At 44.2% G+C, this 26,464-nt stretch overlaps 3 protein-coding genes across 4 annotated transcripts in view; 2 read left to right on the forward strand and 1 right to left on the reverse strand.

Annotated features, from left to right (window-relative positions):
• EPSTI1 (epithelial stromal interaction 1) overlaps nucleotides 1–26,464 on the forward strand; it is a 577,346-nt gene that overhangs the window by 90,530 nt on the left and 460,352 nt on the right. The gene's annotated exons all lie outside the window — the stretch shown is intronic.
• The window catches only part of LACC1 (laccase domain containing 1), a 384,759-nt gene that overhangs the window by 13,561 nt on the left and 344,734 nt on the right, over nucleotides 1–26,464 (reverse strand). The window contains exon 1 of one of the 2 annotated variants that reach the window (XM_081947921.1): nucleotides 131–228. The exons of the other annotated variant lie outside the window; for it this stretch is intronic. The gene's annotated coding sequence lies outside the window, so the exon portion shown is untranslated. Of the gene's footprint in view, nucleotides 1–130; nucleotides 229–26,464 lie in introns of those variants that run through there. 2 annotated transcript variants of the gene reach the window in all.
• CCDC122 (coiled-coil domain containing 122) lies at nucleotides 7,563–15,630 on the forward strand. Its single transcript, XM_081947942.1, has 4 exons — nucleotides 7,563–7,696; nucleotides 8,619–9,020; nucleotides 11,558–11,674; nucleotides 14,528–15,630. The coding sequence occupies exons 1-4, from the start codon at nucleotides 7,583–7,585 to the stop codon at nucleotides 14,678–14,680; spliced, it is 786 nt and encodes a 261-aa protein (XP_081804068.1). The 5' UTR covers nucleotides 7,563–7,582; the 3' UTR covers nucleotides 14,681–15,630.

The following is a 26,464-nucleotide window of genomic DNA, read 5'->3' on the forward strand; positions in this document are numbered from 1 at the left end:
GATCGGGGTCTCGCTGGCAAAACCAGGGTCAGGAAGAAACGGCTTTCTCTCCTCTCCCGGAGCCCAGGACTCAGCCAGCGACCCCCTCCCCAAGACCCGGAGGTTGCCCAGATGCCCCGGAGCCACTTACGGCGGAGAAAGGCGCTGCAACCCCCCGTGGGACTTTGCAAACTCTCGGCCGGCCGCTTCCGTGCAGCTCCGCAGCGCTTCCCCCTTAAGAGGCGAGCGTGGCACGAAGGCGCTGACGTCACCCGCCCGGGGGAATTCCCACCTTGAGTCAAGGCGGGATTCCCCCGCCCGGCGCGAGACGACGGTCTGGCGGGGATGGGCGGGCAGGTGCCACAACACAACAGTATACACAAGGACACAAAAGCCAGCTGGAGGCGCTCAGAGGCGCCTGGGGCTGGAAGGGGGAGACGGCCTCCGGTCTCGGTGCAAAGGAAAGGGGACCACGAGGAAAGCTTTGGCGAGGGGGGAGGGGTTGAAGATCCTGGCCTTGGCAGAAGCTGAGGGGGGGCACTCCGCAGGGAAGAGGGGTGGGAGGAAGCGTGCGTTTGCAACAGCCCCGCAGTGTGGCCCCTTTTCAAAATAGATAGGTGATAGATGATAGATAGATAGATAGATAGATAGATAGATAGATAGATAGATAGATAGATAGATAGATAAATGATAGATAGATAGATAGATAGATAGATAGATGATAGATGATAGATAGATAGATAGATAGATAGATAGATAGATAGATAGATAGATAGATAGATAGATAGATAGATAGATGATAGATAGATAATAGGCAGGCAGGCAGGCAGGCAGGGAATGGAATGGAATGAGAAAGAATAGAATAGAATAGAATAGAGCTGGAAGGGACATTGGAGGTCTTCTAGTCCAATTCCCGGGTTTCCAACCAGCAAATACCATCTCTGGCTGCCCCCAGGAGTGGGGTGGGAATGGGGATTTTGCACTCTCCTTCCCCTGACACGCCCACCGAACATTTCAACTGTCTTGCTTAGCAACAGTAATTTTGAGCTCAATTGTGGCCACAAATCGAGGACTGTCTTGCATGCCGAGTGCCACTCTTTGCCAATGAAAATTCCTTCTGCTTCAGGTATTTCCAAATCATTGCTTGGAACCACTTGAAAAATACACTTGGCAATAAATAAAGGAAAGGAATTAGTGAAGTGGAAGCAAACACCATACAGTGGGAGCTCAAACATTCATCATCATTTACCCAGCAAGAAAATTCATCCCAATTAATCAGGAACAGTAGATCTATCCGGTCAGGTTTTGTCTCTATAGCCTCAGTTATATATTTTTTGTCTTTTTCTCTCCCACTTTTGGAGACTCTTTCTGCTGATGGACAGAAAATAATAACAAAATAAAATGCCCCACACACTAATTTACTCCCAGCCTAAGAGGCTGTTGCCAAAGTTGAGAAATAGTGCAATAGAGGAACCATGATACTCTTAGGTCTCCTGGGAAAATCTTCATCAGGTGGGTGGTTTGGGTTTGGAAACTGGTTGGAGCTCCTGCTGTGAGCCAGGAGCTATCCCAGGACAACAGATTAAAAACCTTATTTATCTTGGAAAGCTGCCATGTGAATATTTTCCAAATGAGGTGCTGTGCAAGGAAAGAGTCTCTGAGGTTCACGGACAGATCTTCACACTCCTGAAACAAATCTAATGACCTGAACGAATGAATGGTTTCCTGCAAAAGCCCCCTCCCCTTTCGCTCCTCTTTTATTTCCTATGGGAGGGGCCATTCATCAGCCACCTGTGGCTTTACTCCCAAGTTGACCCTGATTCCAGGTTGCTTCTCTCCTTGATTAGTTTCCACCCATTGCTTCTTGTCCTGCCCTCAGGTGCCTTGGAGAATAGTTTGACTCCCTCTTCTTTGTGGCAGCCCCTGAGATATTGGAAGACTGCTACCATGTCTCTCCTAGTCCTTCTTTCTATTAAACTAGACACACCCAGTTCCTGCAACTGTTCTTCACACGTTTTAGCCTCACTTAGCAAATATTGTAATCTTTTTTTCTCTTGGGGCAGATTCTCAGAGCATTAAGTAGGCTTAATAAGTCTCAAGATCTACCAAAAATCATCATTATACTCAAAAGGGAAATCTCCTTAAATCCGAGTCCTGGATTTTAATTGGTCTTGGAGATAAGGAACAGATTTTACAGCCTCTGCTGCACCAGAAATAAACGACAATGGCCGAGAGTTTGACGAGAAAACATGTTTACTTGGACAAAGTCTCGTGGAGTTCTGCAGAGCTCCCTTCCTGGAAAGAAAGTCTCACCGGGTAATCTTAATTAGTTTGAGGGCAGAGTAAATGAGAGGTAAATGTAGGTTAGTAGAACCTTGTTTACTAGAAAGTGACTTCAGCATCATGACTTCAAGCTAACTTTGGCAAACGATGGCCTCACAGCTTTGCAGGAAATCTTACATCATCCTTGCCTTTCAATGCAAGAATACGCCCTCAATTTACAACCGCTTGTTTAGTGATCGTTCGAACTTACAATGACACTGAAAAAAGTGACTTCTGGCAGCTTTCACACCAGAAGAGAAGAGGAGAAGAATAGAATAGAATAGAAGAGGAGGAGAATAGAATAGAATAGAATAGAATATAGAAGTGTATAGTATAATATTTGAATGAGAAAATTCTTGGGGGGGTTGGGGGGGCATAGCATCTGTATGAGATTTATATTGTATGGTGGGGGGGGGGGTGAAAAGGGGAAAAATTTGTTTGTATAAAACTCTTTTAATTAAAAAAAAGAAAAAAAAGAATAGAATATAGAAAATAAGTAGAAGAGAAGAGAGTAGAAGGGAATAGAAGAGAAGAGAAGAAAGTAGTAGAGAAGAGGACTAGAATAGAATATATAAAATGAATAGAAAAGAAGAGAAGAGAGTAGAAGGGAGTAGAAGAGAAGAGAAGAAAGTAGAAGAGAAGAGGACTAGAATAGAATATATAAAATGAATAGAAAAGAAGAGAAGAGTAGAAGGGAATAGAAGAGAGTAGGAGTAGAATAGAATAGAATAGAATAGAATAGAAGAGAGTAGAGCAGAGTAGAATACAACAGAATAACAGAATTGGAAAGGACCTTGGAGGTCTTCTAATCCAACCCCATGTTTAGGCAGGAAAAGCTACACCACTTGGTTATCCAGTCTCTTCTTAAAAACTTCCAGTGTTTCAGCATTCACAGCTTCTGGAGGCAAGTTGTTCCACTGGTTAATTGTTCTCACTGTCAGGAAATTTCTCCTCAGTTCTAGGTTGCTTCTCTCCTTGATTAGTTTCCATCTGTTATGTTTTGCTCTGCCTTCTGGTGCTTTGGAGAAGAGGTTGATTCCCTCTTCTTTGTGGGAAGTACTGTTGCGTCTTTCCCGCAGTCACAGGATCCAAATTCAACCACTTGGCAACTGGCATGTACTTATGACGGTTGCAGCTTCCCTGGGGTCACGTGATCCCCCTTTCATGACCGTCTGACGAGCCAATTCCATGGGGAAGCCCGATTCACTTAACAACCATGTTAGCAGCTTTACGGCTGCAGGATCCACTTAACAACGGTGGCGAATAAGCTTGTGAAATGCGGCAAGTCACTTAGCAACCAAAACTCTGGGCTCCCTTGTGGTCATAAGTCAAGGACTGCCTATAGCTTTTGCCACGGAGGGGCTGGAAGCGAACGAATACGATGCACTTTGGTGCTTTGGACTTAAGTTCAGACTCCTTGAAGTCTGAAGTGAAACTGACAAATCTGTCTTTTGAACGGGCTTCAGGGTTTTCCTTTCAAGGTTTCCGAGAGGTTTAAATAATTTAGCAAGCGCTTTGGTGCTTTGCAGGGGAGGCTGAGAAGATCAAAAATTCATATTTGGAGGTGTGTTGGAAGAAAAATGTCCTTCTGGGCTCAGTTCCAAGTGGGGGAAAAGGCTCTGGAGACAGGGAGGCTGCTTGGAAAGATGGTTTAATGGTGGACAGGAACTACGTGGCTTGAGCTCCTGAACAGAAAAGGGGGATCATCAGATGCTTCCAAATGTTGGGTGGAGAAGAAAAAGAGGGGGGGAAAGGGGGCTTGTTGAGAGTTCCTGGGGTTTTTATACTCTCTGTTCGGCCCCCACCTCTATGTTTCCTGTTCCTGTGTAAGAAATGTATTCTGATTGGTTGTCAGACTCCCAGGGGGGGAGGGGGGGTCTTAGCTAACTTTATAAGTTTTGTGTGTCTTTTGAGTCCCAATCTTGGTTGAGTTCCCAGATGCCATGTAGTGAGTTTCTGTAGAAGGGTAATCCTACCTTTGTTATGTAGAGTAGACTAGCTCAGGATTTTTAATGGTCCCTTGACAAAGGTGGGGGCTATTAAGAGTGAGTCTGTTTGAAGTGTGGAGTCCTTGATGCTCTCTGAGCTTCAGGGGTTTCCTTGCAGACGTTTCATGACCCAACTGGGGAACATCATCAGTGCTAGAAGGGAGTGGTGTTTGTGGAGGAAGGAGGAGGAAGACTGTGGGCTCCTTGGTGCTCTCTGAGCTTGCTTGTTTTCTTCCAGACGTTTCATGATCCAACTAAGGAACGTCAACAGTGCTAGAAGGGAGTGGAGATTGTGGGGAGGAAGAAGAGGAGGCGGAGGAGGAAGACTGAAATCCTTGGTGCGCTCTGAGTTGCGTTGTTTTCTTGCAGACGTTTCATGACCCAACTAGGGAACATCATCAGGACTAAAAAGAAAGTGGGGTTTGCAGAGAGGAAGAGGAGGAGAAGGAAGAAAACCGTGGAGTCTTTTCTGCTTTCTTAGGTGGGTATTAGACCTTTCATAATAATAAATAATGTGAAAAGAGTTGTTTCCACAGGGGGAACGCAAGCGCATAGGTTTTTAATTGCCTCATTTAAAAGAGGAGCTAAGAAATATAAAACTCAAAATTTGAGTTTTAAAACAGCATTTTCCTTACCATAATGTGAAGTCTCCATATTTCCACCTGCTCTCTGTACATAAATTCGGTCCTTCACCATTTTCACCCCTCCATTTTAGCGATTAAGGAAAAATACACAGTAATCCTGCAGAAAAACAAAACCAGATTAACTGTGGAAACAGCAATTTTATTGCTTTGGCCTTGCATGCTAGCTGGACGGATTGAACTGAAGTTAACTCGGTTGGTGTAAAATTTCCTTTTTAAAAAGCCTTTTTCTATCTCTGGAGGGACTGCTTTCTCATTTTTCTCCAAGGCCGTGATTCGGTGATACTTTGTGCATCTCAAGAACTGCTTTAAAAATCTGGAACTCCAGATATATATATTACATATCATGACTAATACTAAGTTTTCCAGCACAGGGAGGCCTTGCCAGCTGCTGTCGCTGAATTAGAATCAAGTATTTTGAATATAATACAAGGAAGAATTTGCAAATTTACCGCCTTCTGTTATCGGAACTGCAGTTTCTAAAAGACAGAAAAATAGATGTAAATCAATTCCGAAAGCTCAGTGCTGAAGAATTTCTATTGATTCCCCAAGAAATGTAATTTTTTTCCTCCAGGATTTGAGGATCTGTAGCTTTCCCAAAAGTTGTACTTATGCAAATAGTATGCAATCGTGCACGCGAGCATGATGTTTAACATTTTACATTGTTTAGCTTGTTTTTTAGATTTAAAAGAAAAAAATATATTACAGCGTGAATGAGTGAATGATGGAATTCATTTTAAATGGGAGCAACATAATGTAAATCATGGCAGAAAATTGAACAAAATGCTTAGTCAGTCTCTCTCTCTCTCTCAGCAAAGCAAAATTTCTGGAGAAAAGAACCGAAGAGAATTGCGATTAAAAATGAAAAAGGAGAGATAGCTTTAAAGGCTGCATAAAATATAAAAAGGCAGAGGAGAACGGATGCAGAATTATATGCTAAATTCCATAGTTAACATATTCCTGTATGAAAATTTTTAAGCACTGCAGAGGAATAATACTATAACAACGTTATCTGTAAGATTTTGAAGGGTCTTTAAAAAGCCATTTTATGCAATTTAAGAATAAGAGAAAATGGCCGATATTGTTCGGATACATAATGTAAAAAGAAAGAAAGAAAGAAAAAACCATTTTAGGCAAACTTAGAAACTAAGCACAAAATTATAGATGGCATTTCTCACCCACAAGATATTTGTTGGTGAGAATATTTAAAGAAAAGGTTCACTAAATGTGGGAAGTGTAATCAGATGACTGATTCGTATTATCATATGTGGTGGACATGCCCAAAATGAAAAAAATAATAATATTCTAATATATTCTTGGTTGGAAAAAAATGATAAAGCAGCACATAGATTTGAAACCAGAAATATTTCTGTCAGGCATCCTACTGGAAAAGTATGGCAAAAGGAATATATATATAAGGATTAGAATGTGCAGGAATACACAGATTAACGCTTACAATTAAGGAAAAAGAAGGATATTTGTTGACATGGGACTTACTTTACCAATGGTTAGATAATAAAAACAGAAGTTAGAAATATGGGGATACAAAAAGGACTAATGTTATAAAGGAGATTTGTTAAAGTAGACAAGTAAATATTATAGAATTAATATCATTGTGATGAATACTATTATAAACATTTTGATTATGATTTCCTAAAAATAATTATACCCAGGGAACACACTGTTTGAAATGGAATTTTTACATGTTATATAAACAAAACAAATAAAAAATTTGACAAAAAAAAAACTAAGCAGAAAGATAACATGCAGAGTGAATCTTCTACATTGTTCTTCTACCTTGGAACATGGAATTTTGGTGATTTCTCCAATTTGGAGAGAAAAAATTGGAACCAACCAACATGGTACAGACGGATATGATCCATGTCAAATTTTGTTGTATCTCTTTTGCTAGACTTTTGATTATTCATTGATTTTAGCTTTAGTTTTAGTTTAAAATTGTGCAAGGATTCCAGGAACGCTACTTTATTATCCTAGAGTATGATAACATTGATTATTGATTGATCTTTATCTCACGTCAACAAATTACCATTGCTAGCTTTATTGCTAGCAATCCCTTTGGAGATTTTCAAATATATTTTCAGCCACGTGGCAATCTTTAAGTCAATTTAAATGTCCCTGTTATGATAAGTAATGAGTTTCTATGTTGTTGCCCAAAATGGTGGTGGTGGGGAATCATTTATCCAATTTTGGCTAATCTATTTTAGTTTCAGAAGAACTGCTGTATAACTTTTAGTTTTTTGAGAGAACATTGCAGAAATAGCAATAGCGCTTAGACTAATATACTGCTTCACAGTGTTTTACAGCCCTCTCCAAGCGGTTTACAGAGTCAGCATATTGCATGAAACATAAAACTAAAATAGGAATGGAACACTGCTTAAATGCTTTTTTTTAATTTTAAAAAATCTCTGTTTAGAGTGAATGTAGATTGGCTCATTTGCAGTAATCTCAGCATTAAGGATCCCCTGTCATTGAAGATGGACACAGGAAGTCTTCAAATTACTTTTGAGAATTAGGAGCAAGGCAGAACAGATAGTGGTGTGAGAATCACATTAATTACTAACTCCTCCTCCTCCTCCTCCTCCTCTTTCTTCTTCTTTTTCTCCCCCCCTGCCCCCCCTGTGTTTTCTAGGCATGGCTGACTCGGATTCGTTAGGAATTGCTGAAATGGTGAAACGGGTAGCAGAGCAACAGAATACTCAGGCTTCTGAAATACAAAAGAGCCAGGATGTGCTGGCACAAATGCAGGTAATATTTCAGAAATGCTCGATGGTCCGGCAGAGAAAGAGCGGGACTGACCACCTGCGTCTAGTTTGGTTTGGGGAAAGGAGGACCGAAGCAGGGAACTTTCTAGTCAAGAGAATAAATCTGCATTCAATGCTTGCAACCTCTTTGCCTCAATGGAAATGTCAGGAGGGAATAAAAAACCAAGCATTTTCTTGGACTGCAGCAAACAGAATTAAGGAGCAGAATCTAGGCTGCTATTGAGATCAATTGACCCTTTATTATGGTCAAAGGCCAGCATACTGAAGAATGGGTCGAAAGAATTAAAAAGAATAAAAAAAAATACACCAGCTACATATAAATTACATTTAATTCCTTTAAATGTAATTAAATTACATTTAAAGGAATTTAAAAAGAGGGCCAGGAGCCAGTTTGGTTAACGGTTAAGGCAGCAGGCTAGAATTAGGTGACGGTGAGTTCTAGTCCTGCCTAAGGGTATGAAAGCTGGTTGGGTAACTTTGGGCCAATCAGCAGGAGATGGTGAGTTCTAGTCCTGCTTTAGCCATGAAAGCTGGCTAGGTGACTTTGGACAAAATCACCAGGAGACTGGAAGTTCTAGTCCCGCCTTAGGCACAAAATCTGGCTGGGTAACTTTGGGCCAATCACCAGAAGACTGGGAGTTGTAGTCTTGCCATGGACAATATAACCAGCTGGGTGACTTTGCCCAAAATCGCCAGGAGACTGGGAGTTCTAGTCCCGCCACAGACATGAAAGCCAGCTGAGTGGCATTGGGCCAATCCCTCTCTCTCAAGTCTAACCACCTCACAGTTGTTGTTGTTGTGGGCAAAAAAACGGAGGAGGAAGGTGTGTTGGAGATGTTGACCTCACCTTTTGACTCTTTTTAGGTATTCACTGGTTTCATCCCGCCATGTTTTTCTCTCCGTAGGCTCAGCTTCGGGATCTTGAGACCCAGAGGAACTCTGTGGTAGCCGAAAGGAAGGCCGTCGAAAGACAAACGTACTTCTCCGAGGAAGACCTCGCCACCACCAGAGGCCTCCTCCAAGATCTGGAGGCTCAGATCGCAGCCTCGCACGGCGAGAACGTGAAGTTGACCCAGGAGGTCGAAGTTCTACAGGAAGAGTTGGAAACGAAGATTTTAGGGAACCGGGCTTACTATGAGAAAATGGCTACCCACCGAAACCGGTTCGAGGAAGCAGAAAGCAAACTGCCTTTCATGGTGAGGCTGGTGAGAAAAAGGTCCACCGTCCAGCAGCTGATGGAGAAGAAGGAAGAACTGGTGGCTTCTCTTCGTGAAAGAGAAGAAGAAGATACAGTTGGCCAAGTTCAGGTTATTTTGTCTTCTTCCCCAAATTGGCGTGTGTGTGTGTGTGATGTCAAAGCACCTGGTATGCTGAGGTACTAGCTGTGTAACACAGGATGTTACAAAGCAGCCGACTAATCTGCATACATCAACTCCATCAACTAATCAAGATGTTACAACACAGCCAACCAACCCACTTACAGCAACAAAGCCAGCACTCCACACACCCCCACCAATATTTATAGAAAGAAGGCAGCTCCGATCACGCTTTGCCCGCACAAGCACGAAGCCAAAGGCACCAGCCTGAAAATGACGAGTGGGACCTTGTCGAAACGTTGCCAAGATACTCTCAATCTTACACGGGGAAAGACCCGAATACGCCAAGACCTGCATACCTGTACCCGTGAAAATCTACAAAAACAAATATATACACATACATACACACACACACACACACACACACACATACATGCAGGTTTTGGCGTATTCGGGTCTTTTCCCGTGTAAGATTGAGAGTATCTTGGTGACATTTCAACGAGGTCCCACTCGCCATCTTCAGGCTGGTGACTTCGGCTTCGTGCCTGTGCAAGCAAAGTGCGATCAGAGCTGCCATTCCTCTATAGATATTGGTGGGGGTGTGTGGAGTGCTGGCCTTGTTGTTGTTGCTCAGGCATGAAGCCGAAGGCACCAGCCTGAAGATGGCGAGTGGAACCTCGTCGAAACGTCGCCAAGATACTCTCAATCTTACACGGGAAAAAACCCGAATGCGCCTTAATCTTTCTTAGGTTCTTATTGTTAATCTTTGTTTCTTTCCTCTAACCACCTATACCATTTTCCCCATATCAGATAATATTGTCTCTTCCTTTCCCTGCATTTCTTTTGTTAACTTCTCCATCTTGGCACAGTCCAGAATCTTTCTTATTATTTCGTCTTCATTTGGTGTCAATTTGTTTTTCCGTTTCTGAGCGAAACCAAATCGACTCTTCTTTTTCTTCTTCCTCCTAGCACTGATGAGGTTCCCTAGTTGGGTAATAAAATGTTTGCAAGAAAACAACTGAGCTCAGAGAGCCCCAAGGACCTTATAGTCTTCTTCCTCTTCCTCCTTCTTTGAGGAGGGGCTGGACTTCGACATACTACTCTTCATTTAGTGGCCGTTCCAAGTTACAACGGCACTGAAATAGGTGATTCATGAGAGATTTTCACACTTTATGATCATAAGGTCATAAATGGAAAAGAGGCCACAAATCACGTTTTCCAGTGCCGTTGTAACTTCAGACGGTTACTAAACGAAGGGTCATTGGGTCAAAAATAGAACGCTTGGCAACTGACTCATATTTATGACGGTTCCAGTGTCCCATTTTGCGACCTTCTGACAAGTCAAAGCCAGATTCACTTAACAACCGTGTTACTAACTTAGCCATTGTGTTGAATGAGAGCCTTTGGCCTTGAAGAAGTTGTCCAAAGTGATGTTTTTAGCGCCTAACACAAGTAAGTATTATGTGTAAACACCCTCGCTGTGCGTTGTGTACAATGGTCCAGTTAACAGCTGTTGCAAGAAATGTCGTAAAATAGGGCAAAACTCTTTTAACAACAGTCTTACTTTGCAATAGAAATTTGGGATTTCGTTGGGGTTGTAAGTCGAACCTGCTCTTAAGGCGCATTCCCTTAGAAAGTTGTAGAGTTTTCTGCACAGGTGCCACGGTGAATTGTTCTGACTGTTGATGAGCGTTTCCCCCTTAACACTCAGTGGAATGTTATTTTATGCAGAGTCCTTGGTACTCTCTGAGCTTGCTTGTTTTCTTCCAGACGTTTCATTACCCAACTAGGTAACATCATCAATGTTAAAAGGGAATGGGGATTGTGGGCAGGAGGAGGAAGTGGAGGAGGAAGAAGAGGAAGAGGAGAAGGAGGAGCACTGCAGGGTCCTTGGTGCTCTCTAAGCTTGGCGCTTTTCTTGCAAATGTTTCATGACCCAACTAGGTAACATCATCAGTGCTAGAAGGGAGTTGGGTTTGCAGAGAGGAGGAGGAGAACTGGAGACTCCTTGGTGCTCTCTGAGCTTGCTTGTTTTCTTGCAGACATTTCATTACCCAACTAGGCAACAACATCAGTGGTAGGAGGAGGTGGAGGAGGAGGAGGACTGTGGTTCCTGGCCTCTGAGTTTGGTTGTTTTCTTGCAGACATTTCATGACTCAACTATGTAACGTCATCAGAAACTATTGTATATTCTGTACAATAGAAAATAAACTTGGGCTGTGTTTTTATCTGACACCCCTCTTTTATTTGACTTTTTAAGAGTCCAGTCTTCTTACTTGGCTCATTTTTCTCCTCCAGGTTTAACCAGACCCTTTTCTGCTTAGAATAACAGTCTTTAGTTTCCAATTGGTGCTAATATAAGTTTTCGGTGATAACTTCCATGTTAGCAATTATGAACTGAAAGAATTAAAACCCGTCTAATTATCAACCCCCACAAACATTTCTGCTTTCATATCATGTCCTCTTCCCAAGTATTATCTGATTTATTTTACCGTGTCTTTGTTCCCTTGTTGGCATCCCTCCCGCAGGATGAAATCTCTTGTTTGCAAAGTGAAATAAAGGTTTTGGAAGAGGCTGTCAGTGAAAAAGAGGACGCCATTCGAGATGAAAAAAGCAGACAGGCTACACTTCAGAAAGAAATTGAGGTGGGTTTTCATCTCTACAATTACTGAGTCTCATCTATCTTTTTAAAGAAGTGCTCTTAAATGTATGCATTTCTGAATCACAATATTTTTAAAAACGCATCCCTAAGATGGCAGCGTCCTTATCGCACAACTATAAAAGCAGCTAGTTAATTTTATCCCAGTATGAAATTATAAATTCTTTCAAGTTAGGTTCTGGGAAAATATAACAGCTGCCATTCTTTGGAAATTACTGTGAAAACATAATTTAAGGCAGGGGTCCCCAACCTTTCGGACCTCAGGGAGCACTAAATGCATAATTTTAAATCCCACAGACCGCTAATGACCGGCTGGGTGGGTGTGGCTAGGTGGTCATGTGACTGGGTGGGTGTGGCCAACTCAATGTCACTTACGTCGAGGGGCGCCTTGCCAGCCTCTACTCGCCACTCTGCGCCTGCCCGCCTGGGCTCCTTAGGGCCCCAACAGGAAGCGGTTGCTGGAGCTAAGCAGCCACCAGGAGAAAGAGTTGGCAAAACAGCTCAGTTCAAATTGGATCCGGCCGAGAAGGAGGCTCAGCAGAAGCACCTCACTGAGGACTAGGAGCATGGGCTTTCTAAGCAGAGGGAAGACCTGCGGGAGTGCAAGGTCAGGTGCCGGCGCCTGGAGGTTCAGCGGGCGGAGATGGTCAGCCCGTTCCAGGCCATGATGCAGTCCCAGTGGAACGAGGCCCTCCGGCTCTTCGCCACCAGCGTCTCTTCCCTCTAGCCTTCGCCCAAAGCCCCCCACCAGGAGGCTGAAGCAGACCCCAAGTCGGAATTTCTGCCCCCCTCCGACCCGCACTAAAAGACCCCGAAGGGGGAGACTCTCTGCAGCAACTCAAGCGTCCATTGCACGTATCCGTCCCAGGGGCCGTAGTTTGAGGGCCCCTGATTTAGTGCAATATATAAAATGCAAATAATTTTTCTGTGGACCCCCAAAATTTTCTCGCGGACCCCCAGTTGGTGACCGCTGATTTAAGGTGATGAAATTTGCACTTGGTACTCCAAGACACCATTTCAAACCTGTCTCAACTGTGAAGATCTGCAAAGTCTTTCAAAAGAAGCCAAAAGATTTATTTATCTGGCACTTCAATCAAAATTTCTCCCCTCCATTTTCCACGCAATACAATTTACTCGATCGCTAATCCCATATGGCTTCTTCATCTATTTTTCAGTATTGAGAAAAATTTGGTAAAGTTGAATCTCTCTAGCAGGCTTTTCATTGGAATCAATGTTAGGTGGAATTTATTATTTAAATCTGCTCGTCTTAGGGTATTATTTCTACAACAGTTTTCATAGCTAAATTGATCATTCATTTGAATTGAAAGAGAGAGCATATACCCAAGAAAAACATACACCCATCATTATAATATCTAAATAATAAATGTATTTTGACCAGAAGACTCGGATTATAAATGGCAGTAAAGGGAGAACTTTTCAGATTTCTGTACTTCTGTAGCACAGTGACCCAAAACTAGAAAGGAAGTATCCTAAGGTCACGCTTGAAAAGCTGAATTCGGTTTTGGTCACTAGGATACCAAAAAGATGTGGAGACTCTAGAAAGAGTGCAGAGAAGAGCAACAAAGATGATTAGGGGACTGGAGACTAAAACATATGAAGAATGGTTGCAGGAACTGGGTATGTCTAGTTTAAGGAAAAGAAGGACTAGGGGAGACATGATAGCAGTCTTCCAATATCTCAGGGGTTGCCACAAAGAAGAGGGAGTCAAACTGTTCTCCAAGGCACCTGAGGGCAGGACAAGAAGCAATGGGTGGCAACTAATCAAGGAGAGAAGCAACCTAGAACTGAGGAGAAATATCCTGACAGTGAGAACAAATAACCAGTGGAACAGAAATTGCCTCCAGAAGTTGTGAATGCTCCATCCCTGCAGGTTTTTAAGAAGATGCTAGATAACCATTTGTCTGGTATGGTATAGGATCTCCTGCTTTAGCAGGACTAGAAGACCTCCAAGGTCCCTTCCAACTCTGTTATTCCATATTCTGATGGATAAAATCTAGTGTTATTTTCATGCAGTGTTTTAGTTTTAGAGATACTTGTACACAGACATTTTCTGTTGAGTGTTATTATCCACGGGTTCCATTTTATGCTGAACAGATGACCTGTATATTTTGTATTTTGGTATCCCCCCTTCCCCCCCTTCCCTATTTCTGAGTAGATGTGCCCTGGATTGCATTACACATTTCAAATGTGAGATTCAGTTCCATTTTAATTCTAATTTTAATTCCTTCCCAAACCATTTGGCACGTATTTACTCAGCAGTAAATCTCGCTGCCACCATTGAGTTTATTCTAACACCTTCCATTGGAAAGTTCCATCTGTCATGCTGCAACCTGCAAATTGTTGAAATCCCCCATACTGTTTACTCACCTCTGCACACCAAGACAACTAAACACAAGGACAGGTTTTCCCCCCGAACGCCATCACTCTGCTAAACAACTAATTCCCACAACACCGTCAAACTATTTACTAAGACTATATTACTATTATTCTTCTCATCCTTCCTATTAACCTATTTCCTCCCACTTATGACTATAACCTTATTGCTTGTATTTTTATGATTTATATTGTTCTGTTTGTTTCCTAGTATGATTTGATTGCTTATTAGTAACCTATGACTATCACTAAGTGCTGTATCTTATGATTCTGGATGAATGTATTTTTCCCCTCTCTTTTTTTTCTTTTTCCCCCTTTTATGTTCTCTGAGAGTTTATGCACCAAAGACAAATTCCTTGTGTGTCCAATCACATAATAACCAATGAAGACCAATAAAGTATTCTATATTTTCTAAGTGCTGTCCTTTTATTCTTGCTCTTAACAGCTGCAGAGGAAGAGATCCGAAGCCATTCTCAAACGGCTGCATTGCCAAGTTAACAATCTAGAGCTGGAGAGAAGGCAGGGCCGTTTCAAAATGCAGCAGCTGGAAGAAGAAGGAGAAGAATTACGTAAGCTGTTGCAAGCCAACGATGAGTAAACTCACCCAAGGAGATCAGCTGCTCCTTTGAAGAATTTATGTTCTTCGTTTTCGTTTGTCAAACTTCTCTCTTTTCTGTCTGCCTTAGCTTTGCAGTTGTGTTGTTTTTTTCCTAGCTGTTCTTATATCATAACTAATGGCATTTGTTATTGATGCAAAAGTGAATTTGTGATGCATAAATGTGGAGGAAAGGCGTAATAACCGGTTGCTCTTTGATTTGCTGCTGCTCTGATGTTTCGTCTTTACTCCCTGCGGTTAGACCTTGGAAGGGCGAGCTGAGGAGGCTACAGTTGATGCCATGTTAATTTTTACGACACACTAAACGAGGCCTTGTTCAGAACTGGGACTCCCCAAAGGTCAGAAAGTTTAATCATTTAATAAGATCAAATGTGTGTTTGGATCATTGGCAGGTTGAAAACACGACTTCACGCCTTGCGGTTTGAAGCACGCTTAACCAGAGCAGCACTGTAGCAAAAAAAATAATTAAGGACAGGGGGCATAATTGTATTTTAACAAGCCCAGGAGTGTCCTTGGATATCTTCAGCACTTTTTTGGAGGTGAGTAAGTGCTTAGAGTTATAGAGTGGGAAGGAAAGAAGATGGATTGGTCAGGAATTGCCTAACTTTTAATGCAGAAAAAGCAGGTTCAGAAACCAGGATAAGGTTGGCCCTCCAGAAAATTCAAAATGAGATAAAACCAAAAACTGAGAGGCCTTTTCTTTTAAAAAAAGAAAGCATGGTATTCCAGTAAAACTGCATCCTTTGCTTTTCCTCTTTCCTTTTCAAGTCCGCATCCATCCTTGCTATCGCAGAGAAAGACCGCATGGATTGTACTCTTCACTCTTGAATAAGTTGTCAATTAAAATGTTGTTTCTTTGCATATGTTCTTCCATTACTGGTTATGCCACTGATGGCAAATCTTTTTCATCTTGGGTGCCCACCCCATAATTAAATGCCCCCTCCCATGCTGTGCCCCCTGCGCATGTGCGTTTGACCTCAGCACTGCTGCCCTGTGCATGCAAGCATGGCTTTCTTGGAGCCTGGGGAGGGTGAAAACGGCAGTATCCTTCCCCTGCCATGCCCACCAAGCCACGCTCACAGAAGCGGTAGTAAGCATTTTCGAATTTCACCACTGCCTTGGAGGTCTTCTAGTCCAACCCTCTGCCCATGGCAGGAGATTCATGGAGAGGGCCACCCTAGATTGATACAAAATTTGAACTGGTATTTGATGTTCCTCTCCTTCGTTCCACCCAACCTCGTCCTAATTTAAACCCTTTTGCCTTTTAATAAAATTGTTAGTCCAAAAACAACCCCCCGAGATATTTCCTTTTTCCCCACCATAATGTAAGAGAGGAGCAGAATTAAAACCTATTGTTCCCAAATAATGAGTGATGTGGATAAAACAATTTTAATTTTAACCTTGGTTTGTGTTTGTGTGTGTTTATATACAGATGTACATACATCCAAAACATGGTTGTATGGCGCCCCCTGGTGGCAGCATCTTGTCTTTGCTTGATGCTCACAGGAGCAAAGGCAAATCCAGGCATTTTCCATTTACGCAATACCGAAAGAGAAACCGAGGCAGCTTTATTCTCTTGTCCTAAGAGATTAAGAATTATGTCCACCTAATTCAAACCATCATGTGCCCTCTGTAAAAAAAAATCACCCTAATTTAAAATAATTCATGGGAAGCTAATAACCTGCCTTTGTCATTGCGTTGGGTCTCGCCATGGCCAATTGACGAATCAATTAATTAACTAACTAACTAATAACCTAAGTGCCTGTGAAACAGACTCCTTGACGTTCATTCAGATCATCTGGGAGGAAAGCATCTTTTTGATTTTTTAAAATTTTGCTTATATAAAACATAAAAGGCAAAAAGAAAGAAAGAAAAGAAAATAAGTTAAGGGCGGGAAGGGGGACGGGAAAAGGGGGTGAGGAAAACCATGGGGAAGAGAAAAAGAAAAGAAAGGGGGCATTGACTTCCAACTCTTCCTAGCTCAGGACAAGATAAACACTCTCCAGCCTCAACATTTTGCTATATAACTAACCCAGGGTCAGCAACCTGCAGCCCTGGAGCCACATGTGGCTCTTTCATCCCTCTGTTGCGGCTCCCTGTTGCCGGTGGGCTCCACAATTGATAGGGCTTTCGGTTAGGACAGGTAGAGGGAAAAGGACGCCGCGCTAGGAGGGGACTCTATGGTGGGGGAACCGGACTTCCGGTCGGCAGAGGAAAAAGTACGCCATGCTAGGAGGAGACTCTATGGTGGGGGAACTGGACTTCCGGTCGGCTCCAGAATTGAACGGGGGGCTTCCGGTTAGGACCTTTGGGGCTCTTTGAGTGTTTAGGGTTGCCGACCCCTGGACTAGCCATTTCTATAACACTACATCTTTCTAATCAACAAAATCACGTGAATCAGCTCAGAGGATGTAGTTGTCAGGGCAGGCAGGTGCACCTGATCATCGGTCTACCTGAACCGGTCCGAATTGGCTGAATCCCACCCTGACACCATCTACCAATGAATCCGTGCAACCTTTCCAGAAAGCTGCTGGGCCAAAATTTGGGACTTGGATGTTATAGACGTTGATGGCAGAAAGATTACTTTATGCACAAAAATGGAAGGACGCTTTAATTGCCACAATGGCTGCCAAAACTGAGGGAGTTAGCAGAGATGGCAATCAAATGGATTGCTCTGATTAAAGAAAATAAACACAATTATTTTTGTTTTCATTTGGAAACTGCTTTTATGCTCGAGGTGGGGGAAAATCCCCCAAAACATTGACTTTGGGTGTTGCCGATTAGATAACTTTGTTGTTATAGAAATGTCTAGTATATATTATTACATAAAAATTGAGGTTTGATGCTATTATCTTATTCTACTTCACCAAAAGGAAGTCAATGCTTTTTTGATCCTTTTCCCCTTTGCCCTAAACACTTCTCCCTCCCCCTTTCCCTTCCTTATTTTTCCATTGCTTTCTTTTGTATTTTATATTGTAAACTAATCAGATTTTGAAATTATATATATAAATAAAAAACTGGACCAATGGACAGAGATGTAAACGAAGCCCTGACACTTCTCACAACTACAGAGGAGTTCATTGCCGCTTGCAAAAGAGAAAGAATGAAGACTTAAGAAATGAAAAAAGCAGCTCATTTACAAACCTCATGTTCTCGCGAAATTAAGTGGCCTTAATTTCTCCCTGGCATTCTCTCCTTTGATTATTATAACCAATATTTGAAGATGCCACGGGGACTACTCAAAGGGTTTTTTTCTCCAGTTCTCCCATTAGAACTTAAAAAAATAATAATGAGGGAAGACACTACTTTTTAAATTGTTTCCCACACTTTCCTGTTAGTCAAATCTTAATCATTTATTTGAATTTTCTTTCTTTCTTCTTCCATCAGGATGGATTGGCCTAAATCCAGGTTAGGAACTGAGTGATTTCTTTAGTAGTGCTGCTTTTTAAGTACAAGGGCTGACATTGTGGTGTAAAGAAAATAATATTACACTTAATACAAAAAAAACAAAAACTCCTAAAGAACTTAGAATTGGCTTCAGGAGGAAGAGAGATGTACATTTACCATTGCACATAAGTAGGGAGGAGGTGGAGAGGGTTGGTAGTTTTAAATTTCTGGGAATTTATATCTCGGAGGACCTCTCATGGACCATGAATGCTAACATGCTTGTGAAGAAGGCACAGAAGAGGTTGTACTTCCTGAGAATGCTAGGAAGATAAATCTATCTCCTGTCCTAATATCGCAGCACCATTGAGAGTGTCCTGACATACGGCATTCTTGCAGCGGACAAAAACGCTCTACGCTTTATCATTAAAACTGCCTCGAATATCATCGGACTCCAGCGACCGGCCCTGGATGACATCTTCACATCTCGTTGTTCGAGGAAGTTGCACAACATTCTCAGAGACTCTTCCCATCCGGCTTACCATCTTTTTAGACTGTTGCCTTCTGGCAGAAGATACAGAACAATTAAAACTCGGACCACACGTCTTCTGAATAGCTTTTATCCCAGAGCTGTAATTGCACTCAACAATGAACTAAAGGGCCACCATCAGTGAGATGTTGGACAGCATAGCTTGGTCTGTTGTGTGGATGTTTGGGTGGTTTAGGGGTGGGGGTGTTTGGGATTGTTATGTGTGCTGGGCCTGGTCTGGGTGTTATGTGAATTTCGTTGTATGGGTATACTGTGTATTTACGCACAATGACAATAAAGTATTCTTCTTTTAAGCAGGAAATGGGATGAATGTTTGCAAAAATCAGCCTGTCCCCTCTCTTCTTCCCATCCTCTTGTTGAATCTGTAAAGGATTTTTAATTTTTGCATATTTGTGTATCTCTATGAAACGGGAATATTCAGGATTTCATGCGTTGAAAAAATCTTTGACAATTCATGAACCAAGATTATCAAAGGACACCTGAAGCTATCCCATGTCCAATAAATGAATCCCATCACCAAGGCTCAGTCAGGGCAGCTCTAATACAGGTAATCCTCAATTTACAACAGTTAGTTTAGTGTCCATTCAAAGTTACAACAGCCACTGAAAAAAGGGACCTAGGAGCATTTTTCACACCCCTGTTGTATCTTCCCCAAGATCACGTGATCCAAATTCAGACACTTGACAACTGGCTGTTGGGGCCTGTCGGCCACCCGTCCCTCCAGCAGCCGAATCAGAGGAGGAGGAGGAGGAGGGGAGTGAGGGTCAGCATCAAGGCAACCTGAGAGCTCCGAGGGGGAAGAGGGAATGGAGCTGGAAGAGGGAGAGGGAGAGGGAGAGGGAGAGGGAGGGAGGGGCAGAGCCTGAGCTGTCCGTCAGCCCTCAGTTGGAGAGTCAACAGCCCCCAGGTCTGGAGGTGGCTGATGAGGAAGAGGAGGAACAGCTGGGTCCAGTGCCTGACACGCAGATATGCAGAAGGCAGAGGAGAGGAGAGCAGTGGAAATCTATGGGCTGGTCCTTCGGACGGAAGAGCCAAGATGGAAATGGAGATGATGGAGATGGAGATGGAGATGGAGATGGAGATGGAGATGGAAATGGAGAGAGAGAGAGAGAGAGAGAGAGAGAGAGAGAGAGAGAGAGAGAGAGAGAGATATTTTTTGCCAGGACTGGTCATGTGATCCCTTTTGTGACCACCTGATGAGCAAAGTCAACGGGGAAGCAGATTCACTTAACAACTGTGTTACTGACTTAACAACCGTGGTGATTCGCTTCACAACCGTGGCAAGAAAGGTCATAAAATGGGGCAAATTGCACTCACCATCTGCCTTGTTTAGCCACAGAAATTTTATATAGGAGTCCTCTATATAGGACTACCTATATAAAGTCTCCAATATCTCAAGTCCCGCAGGTAGCTTAGGGCCCCCCCAAGTTGCAGTTTCAAAATTTAGTCTCTTTTTAAAACATTGCCTCGATTTTTCTTCCTGTTTTATGAGTTGCAAAGCAGAGAATGGGAAAGTTTTCATTCAGTGATAAAAACTACAGACTGGCAGGGATAGGTTGCAATTGGAGCTGTACCCCCCCCAAACTTTCCTCCTCCTCCTTCCTCTTCTTCTTCCTCTTCTTCTTCCTCCTCCATCTCCTCCTCTTCCTCCTCCTTTTTCTTCTTCTTTTTCTTGTCCTCCTTCCTCTTCTTCCTCCATCTCCTCCTCCTCCTTTTTGTTCTTCTTTTTCTTGTCCTCCTCTATTCCTCTTCTTCCTCCTCCATCTCCTCCTCCTCCTCCTCCTCCTCCTCCTCTATTCCTCTTCCTCCTCCTCCATCTCATCCTCCTCCTCTTCCTTTTTCTTCTTCTTTTTCTCCAACTCTTCCTTCTTCTCCTTCTCCTCCTTCCTCCCCTTCCCCCTCCTTCCCCCTCTTCCTCTTCTTCTTCCTCCCCCTCCTCCTCCCCCCCCTATTCACCTCCCCCATCTGCTACAGATAGTTTGGCAGAAGCATCTCCTTCTGGAAGCTTTGAAGAAGAGACTGGACTTCCATCTGTCAGAAATGGTATAGGGCCGTGATGGCAAACCTATGGCATGCCCCAGGTAAACTCCACTGTGCATACACACACAACTCCCAGCTGGTTTTTGGGTCACGCACACATGTGGGGGAGCAGAGGGGACCCTGGGGGTGCGGTGCGCCTCCTGCAGCCCGTTTTTGGTTTCAGGCTGCTGCAGGGAAGCCTACTAGGCTCAAAACGGGGCATGGGGGGGTGTCACATGGGTATGCGCGGGGTGGGTGGGTGGGGGTAGACCACAGGGGGTCATGCTTGCATGCACAGGGGGACGACGAAGGGGAATGTGTGTGTCTGGCGTAGGATCTCCTGCTTGGGGTGTGGTGTGTTGGACTAGATGACCGACAGGCTCCCTTCCCACGGTGTCCATCTAACTCTTCGTCTGACGGTCTCTGCCTGGCTCCGTGCTCTCTTAAGGCCGGATGATCAGGGGAGTCAGATGCGTTTTTCCAAGGGCTGGTAGTTCAGGAGCAGCCGGTGACTGGAGAAACGGTTTCCATTAACTGCCCTGCAGGAGGAAAGGTTTAAGCGCCTCTGGCATTTTATTAATTATGACGCCTCCAGCAGATGCTTTATAAATGAATATGCCGGCTGCAAAGAGCTGTTTAACCTCCTATCTAATTTGGCCTGATGGAAAGCAAAAAAAAAAACCAAAAACCAGCCTGACCCATCCATGGAGGATTGGAGGGGAAACAGCCAGCAGGGGGCAGCATTTCTCCCCTTATGAATTTTTCCCCAAAAAACGACTTTTCCTCCATCAAGGGAAAAAGGTGATTCCAACTTAGCCTGGGAGGTCGAGAAGGAAACCGATTGGAATATCCAGCTGTCCGTCATGCACCCTGGGTTTAAAACGGCAGTGTTTATTATAGGATGATCAAAGGCCTGCAGAGGAAACCGTATGAAGAACGGCTGCAGGTTTTGGCTCTGGCTAGTCCAAAGAAAAGGAGGACCAGGGGCAACAGGATAGCTGCCTTCCAGTATTTGAGGGGCTGCCGCAAAGAAGAGTTGGGGTCAAATTATTCTAACAAAGCACCGGAGGCAAACTAATCAAAGAGAGAAGCAACCTGGAATTAAGGAGAAACTTCCTAACAGTGAAGACAATTAATCAGTGGAACAGCTTGCCACCAGAAGTTGTGAGTGCCCCCTCACTGCAGGGTTTTTAAGAAGAGAGTGAACAGCCACTCATCTCAAATTGTATAGACTGGGCTAGAAGACCTCCAAGGTCCCTTCAAATGTATTCTATTCTATTCCATTCTATTCTATAGTATATTTTCTATTCTATTTATTCTATTCTATTCTATTCTATTCTATTCTATTCTATTCTATTCTATTCTATTCTATCCTATCCTATCCTATCCTATCCCATCCTATCCTATGTCTCAGTGGCTAAGATGCTGACCTTGTCAATCAGAAAAGTCAGCAGTTTGGCAGTTCAAATCCCCACAGCCTCATAATGAAGTGAGCTCCCGTGACTTGTCCCAGCTTCTGCAAACCTAGCAGTTCGAAAGCACGTAAAAAATGCAAGTAGAAAAATAGGAACCACCTTTGGTGGGAAGGGAACAGTGTTCCATGCTCCTTTGGCGTTGAGTCATGCTGGCCACATGACCATGGAGATGCCTTCGGACAGTGCTGGCTCTTCGGCTTTGAAACAGAGATGAGCACTGGCCCCTAGAGTCAGGAACGACTAGCAGATATATGCGAAGGGAACCTTTACCTTTACCCCAATGTTAGATGACATTGAGTGAGATTGAAATATATTTTGGGTCCTGTTGACCATCAGTTTAAATACTTTGCTGTTGCTCATGAGAAACCATGGATGGACAACGTATCTCCTTGAAATGGAGAAATGGTAGGTATTTTCAAACTCCTGGGGAGGGAAGCTATGGCAAATCCAGACAGCATCCTAAAAAGCAGAGACATCACCCTGCCAATGAAAGAGTGTCTAGTCAAGGCGATGGTTTTCCCAGTTGCAATGGATGGCTGTGAAGGTTGGACCATAAGGAAGGCTGAGCGCCAAAGAATGGAGGCCTTTGAACTATGATGCTGGAGAAGACTCCTGCATTGAGTCCCTTGGACTGCAAGGCCATCCAACTGGTCAGTCCTAGAGGAGATCCACCCTGACTGCTCTTTAGAAGGCCAGATCCTGAAGAGGAAACTCAAAGACTTTGGCCACCTAAGGAGAAGGAAGAACTCCCTGGACTCCCTGGAGAAGAGCTTCATGCTGGGAACGATGGAGGGCAAAAGAAGAAGGAGACCGCAGAGAATGAGGTGGATGGATGGAATCTCCAAAGCAATTGGTGTGAGCTTTAATGGACTCTGGAGGATGGTAGAGGACAGGAAGGCCTGGAGAAATGTTGTCCATGGGATTGGACACAACTTCACAACTAACAACAACAACAACAACAAAGGAACTGAAAACTCCTGAGATTTCTCCTCTTCTGCTTTGAGTTTTCTACTCTTCTGAACACGTATCTGGCCGAAGGGAGCAGTGGACGAACGAGAGAGATCATAGCAAGGGCTTGCAACCGTTGTCCACCCAATTATGCATCTGGAACTCTGGCTGTCTCATCTTCTCGTTGGCCATTAGCTTGGGGTTAGGGACAATCGAACGAAATAGCCAAAGAAGCTTTATTCCTTCTATAATTATTCTTTCCCAGGACTATTGAGCTGTCGGCTGGCAATGCTCTGGGGTTTTAGGCATAAATTAGCGCACGGTGTTTGAGCTGCAGTGGAAAAGGTTCCTTGCCAAAGAGGCCCCGACAGGAACGCGAAGGAAGCACAATGTGTATCACTTCATCAGTCCCCACGGAGTTGGCTAAGTCCTGCCTTCATTTCATGCTGCATGGGATGACATTGGTAGATCCCTCCGAAGGACAAGGAATAACCAGGAGGAATCAAATCTTGGCAGGAGGAATGACCTGTACCCTTTTCGGTTGGGCCTGGGCTGAAATGCGGGAGCAACAAGGGGGGCTCGTTTGTTCATTGGGAGACCTTATTTGTTTTGGTACTCAACGTATTTATATCTGCCTGTCCCACCTGTGAAAGCCAGGGGGGTGGAAGAGGGGGAAACATAACACCATTGTCCCATGTTTTATTTTATTTTATCGTTGCTGAAATCTCACGGTCCCCCACAGCACAGCTCCATTGACATTCTGGTCCAGATCCTTGGGGGGTGGGAGGTGGGGGGTGGGGGGAGAGAGCAGGGCTTCATGAAGGTCAGCAGGACATAACCACTGCAGAGAAGGCACCTTCCTTAGGGCAGAAATGGGATCTTTGCAACACATGTGTCACACGTGAAGAATCAGGGAGACATGTTAAGTTCCAGTTAAGCTGATCGATCAATCTGTCTGTCTGTCTGTCTCTATCATCTATCTATCTATCATCTATCTATCTATCTATCTATCTATCTATCTATCTATCTATCTATCTATCATCTATCTATCATCTATCTATCTATCATCTATCTATCCATCCACCCACCCACCCACCCATCATCTATGTCTGCCTGCCTGCCTGCCTGCCTGCCTGCCTGCCTGCCTGCCTGCCTGTCTATCTATCTAAAGAAGAACCTGGTCATCACTAAACTGACTCTAGGTAAGAGTCAACCGAATTCAAGAAGGGTTGGATTGACACCGTTCGTGGGAACGTAATGACTCCAGGCTGATTACTTGCTTGACTCTGCCTCCAGGCTCTGCCTTACATTATGCTAGGCATCAGTTTTATGCCTTTTGTGAATTCTCGTTGGTTTTCAATGCTGCTCTCTTCTTCTCCGCCAGTGGGGTTGATCTTGGTGCTTTGATGCTTCCCATTAGTTTATCTTTAGAAGATGGAGATGGTGGAATTATTGTTATTATAGGACCATGTATTTTGGCCTCTGTCACAGATAGTATGGTGTCCCAGCATTATTTTGATTATTTTCATTTACACAATCTCCTCCTCCTCTTGTTTTTCTTCCCTTTCCTTTTCCTCTTCTTCTTCTCTTCTCCTCCTCCTCCTCTTCCTCTTCTTCAGCATCTTGTTCTCCTCTTCCTCCTCCTCCTCCTCCTCCTCCTCCTCCTCCTCCTCCTCCTCCTCCTCCTCCTCCCCTCCTCCTCCTCCTCCTCCTCCTCCTCAACATGGAGCAAACAGTAGGTTCCTCAGGCATTTAGCCGCCTTTGGGACGGATGATTTATGGTGCCATCTTATGAGTGTGTTTGCACAGGAAAAGTTTATTCTCTCCTCCAATGTGGCAAAGAGAGCGATTACCCCCTTTCAAGAGAAAGCTTGTTGTAGCCACCTGCATGTGTGTAACGAACACAACTTAAATCACAACGTTCAAATGTACCCTTGACAAGCTGTCAAGATAACAAGCTAATTATGGCTGCCAAGCGGTGCCTAAGAGCAGCTACGGACAGAAGAGAAAGAGGCAGATTCAAAACAACTAATCAACCTGAAGAAAGGAGGAGGGGGAACAATGATCTCCCCCCTCCCCCCCTCCCCAAATGCAGGTGGGAGTTTATCTTGTCCTTGCAGAGAAGACAAAAGTCGGAGATTTGCACACACCACTTCAAAAGAAGACAGGAAATGGCTAGGCTACGGGAGTCTTGCTAGGGAGAATTATCTACCAATGGAGCCCCTTCCCAAAGAGTTCGCCTTTGAAGATACAGGCCGAATGCATGCTAAAATAATGCATGGATTAATAAATGGCCCATTTTGACTTCCTTCCTTCCTTCCTTCCTTCCTTCCTTCCTTCCTTCCTTCCTTCCTTCCTTCCCTCCTTTCCTTCCCTTCCCTTCCCTTCCCCAATGGACAACACTGCTAGCAGCTGAAATAAGTCACTTCCGGTTTGCTCGGAGGGTGGTTTTAAGCGCTCCGAAGGCTTCAGGGACGGTCCCTGAAGCCTCCGGGGGGGCGGGGGAGGCTCTTTTCGCCCTCCCCAGGCTCCTATAAAGCCTCTGGAGCCTGGGGAAGGCGAAAAATAGCTTTTAAAAAGGTCAACTCAGCTGGCCAGCGCATGCATGCACGCTGGCCAGCTGACAGGGCAGCGCCTCGCGTGCCCTGACAAATGGCTCCACGTGCCACTTGTGGCACGCGTGCCATAGGTTCGCCATCACGGGTGTAGGGCCTCCTGCTTGAGCAGGGGGCTGGACTAGAGGACCTCCAAGGCCCCTTCCAGCTCTATTCTGATTGATTTGAGTGGCTGGAGAACTCTGGCCAGGAGGGAGCCAGCCAGGGGAGAGTCTCTGCTTTTAGTCTCTTCTCCCTTTCTGTCCTTGTGAAAGCTGGCTGGGCTTCCAGCTTCTCTCCCTTCTTTCGCTCATCTATAATTTAAGCCTTGATTTACTCTGTAACAACCCGCAGAAGCTTGGAGGATTTGTCACCTTGCTTAGCGGCTAATGAAACCTTGTTCCTTCCTTGCTGTCTCACGCTCTTCCAGGACATTGGCTGGATTAGAGCCGTCTTCCTTCCCCTGCTGGGTTATTGGGGAAGGGGCCAAACGGATCAAAAGAAATCTTCCGCACCGGTGCTCCCGCTGGAGGGATCCAGCTGAGGTGGGAGTCACCTTGGTTCACCACCGGTTCGCCACTGTGCATGCACATTCACCATCCGTGCATATGTGCGGCTTCCCCTGCATGCTCTTTGTTCATGCGCAGGGCATGCCCTTATGCACGCGGCATCGGAAACGAAGTTACACAGGACGTTTTGTAGCCTGGGCGGGTGGCCACTATTGATTCGGGCGAAGCAGACCGAACCGGCTGAATGCCATGCCTGGAGGGATCCCTGCAGAGGGGCCATTCTGCCG

Source organism: Natrix helvetica, assembly GCF_964273705.1.
Source record: "Natrix helvetica genome assembly, chromosome: 3".
NCBI classification, from domain to species: domain Eukaryota; kingdom Metazoa; phylum Chordata; class Lepidosauria; order Squamata; family Natricidae; genus Natrix; species Natrix helvetica.

Excerpts from the sequence above, each read along its gene's own strand:
- CCDC122 (XM_081947942.1), top strand. The coding sequence starts at position 7,583 with ATGGCTGACTCGGATTCGTTAGGAATTGCTGAAATGGTGAAACGGGTA. Across the intron at positions 9,021-11,557 it reads ATACAGTTGGCCAAGTTCAG|GATGAAATCTCTTGTTTGCA; the intron begins GTTATTTTGTCT and ends TCCCTCCCGCAG. Across the intron at positions 11,675-14,527 it reads CACTTCAGAAAGAAATTGAG|CTGCAGAGGAAGAGATCCGA; the intron begins GTGGGTTTTCAT and ends TGCTCTTAACAG.